Source organism: Pediculus humanus, genomic scaffold (assembly GCF_000006295.1).
Source record: "Pediculus humanus corporis 1103172107775 genomic scaffold, whole genome shotgun sequence".
Lineage (NCBI taxonomy): Eukaryota > Metazoa > Arthropoda > Insecta > Psocodea > Pediculidae > Pediculus > Pediculus humanus.
In genome coordinates, this window is record NW_002987371.1 from 179,382 (window position 1) to 181,390 (window position 2,009).

A 2,009-nucleotide genomic window follows, 5' to 3' on the forward strand; every position below is an offset into this window, starting at 1 on the left:
CAATAATACGAAAATCAATATGGCGGCTTATTTAAATTTACCCCCTCAAAAAAAAAAAAAAAAAAAAAAAAAAAAAAACAGAAATTAAATTATATATAAAACGTCACAACGATTAATAATAAACGTATAAATTTGAACTCGAATTAATTAAAAACGAGAATAAATAAACCGGGGGGCGGGAAGGGGGAGGAAAAATGGGGAGAATTTTTTTTAAATTAATTAATTAATTAAAAACGAATTTTGAAAAGTTTATATATATATATATATATATATATATATATATATATATATTATTTTCCGGCGTCTATCTTATTTTACTAATTTGTTTTCCACGAATTGATATAATTTGTCTTCTGCTGTAGTCGATAATAATAATGAAGTGTTTACAGCACGTTAAAAAAAAAAAAGAAAATGGCGATTCGGTTTAGAATAAATTCAAAAAGTAACGGAATTTGTATCAAGGTCATTTATTCGAGCTTTAACTTTGTACCACCGCCGCCACGATGTTAATTAATTAATTAAATATATATATATAGATGTCGTTATGGTCGCGTACGTGAAAAAACAACAACAACGTTGCCAAATTTATTAAAATTAAGGGGAAAAAAATTGACCGTTAGGGATGATAATAATAATGTTGTGACGTACGTATTATACCTTAATACGGTGGCGGGAAAATTATTTTACTACATTGTTGCCAAATTTATAACTTTCAACGTTTGAAAATGAAAAGAAAATTCAAACAAAGGGAGAAAGACAGAGAGAGAGGGAGAAAATTTCAAAAATTTTTCCAAAATTTATTATTATTATTTATTAATTTAAACGTGGCGTTAGAAGAGAAAAAGGATTAATTAATTAATTAAAATAAAATGAAATAATATTTAACACGACCCCCCCCGAAAAAAAAAAAATGTCGTTGTAGAAAATTTATTTTTATACATCATTACAACTCGCATAATTTATTATGTGACGTTGATGATAATAATAATATTGATGATGATGATGATGATGATGTTTGAAAAAAAAGAAAAAATTCAATGGGAATTATCCATTAAACGATCGAATTAAATCGAAGAGAGGGTGCCAACCGTTAAACAAAAAAAAAAAAAAAAAGAATTTCTTATAAGCCGACCGACCAACGAACCAACCCCTACTATCCGAGACACAATCAACCCCAATAAAATTTCACCGCAGAGGGTTTCCCCCATTGTTATTCAACGTTAATTAAAACTTTGGGAATTGATTTGTAAATGGGGGGAAAGCGGAAGGGGGAGGAAGAAGGCCACCATTTTTTTTTTTAACATTTTGTATAATTTTCCTTTTTTTTGTGTGTTTTTTAGGTTTGGTTTCAAAATCGTCGGACGAAATGGAGGAAAAAACACGCGGCGGAAATGGCGACGGCAAAACGTAAACAAGACGAACAACACGCGGATTTAAATGACGACATGTCCGGTGACGAAGACGATTTGGGAAGGACGATGACGACAACGATGACGTCAACGACGGCAGCCTCGAGATTGAGAAAAGAATTAGGAGAACACGAAGAATTAGGAAGGCAATGAGAAAAGAATTTTTCTTCTTTTTTTTTTTTAGAGCTTTAATGATGACGTCGACGACGACGACGACGATAATGATGATAATAATAATAATAATAATAATAATTAACGACGTGTGTAATTAATGATGATGATGATGATAATAATAATAAATTTTCTTTTTAATTTTTTTTAAATAGTTTTCGTGCGTGGAACCAGATTAAATAAAATTGATTATTATTGACACGACGAAAAAATTTCCGTGCAATTTTCTGTTTTTTTTTTTTAATTTAAACCGAATTTAAACGCTTCTGCCAATATATGAATAATTAATAGAGAGAGAGTGAGAGAGAGCGAAAGAACGAGTGAGAGAGAGCGAGAGAAAGGGAGAGAATACGATGATGGCGCGGACGGGTTACGTTTTGTTTCGAACAATTTTTATTATTATTATTATTATTATTATTATTAATTAAT

At 30.1% G+C, this 2,009-nt stretch overlaps 1 protein-coding gene across 1 annotated transcript; it reads left to right on the forward strand.

Moving 5' to 3' along the window:
- Positions 1-411: 411 nt before the first annotated feature.
- On the forward strand, positions 412-1,562 carry Phum_PHUM359880 (nk-6 homeobox protein, putative; the record flags this gene model as incomplete). The annotated part of the gene is made up of 2 exons (XM_002427972.1): positions 412-462; positions 1,341-1,562. 2 exons carry the CDS (start codon positions 412-414, stop codon positions 1,560-1,562), a joined length of 273 nt encoding a protein of 90 aa, XP_002428017.1.
- Positions 1,563-2,009: the final 447 nt, after the last annotated feature.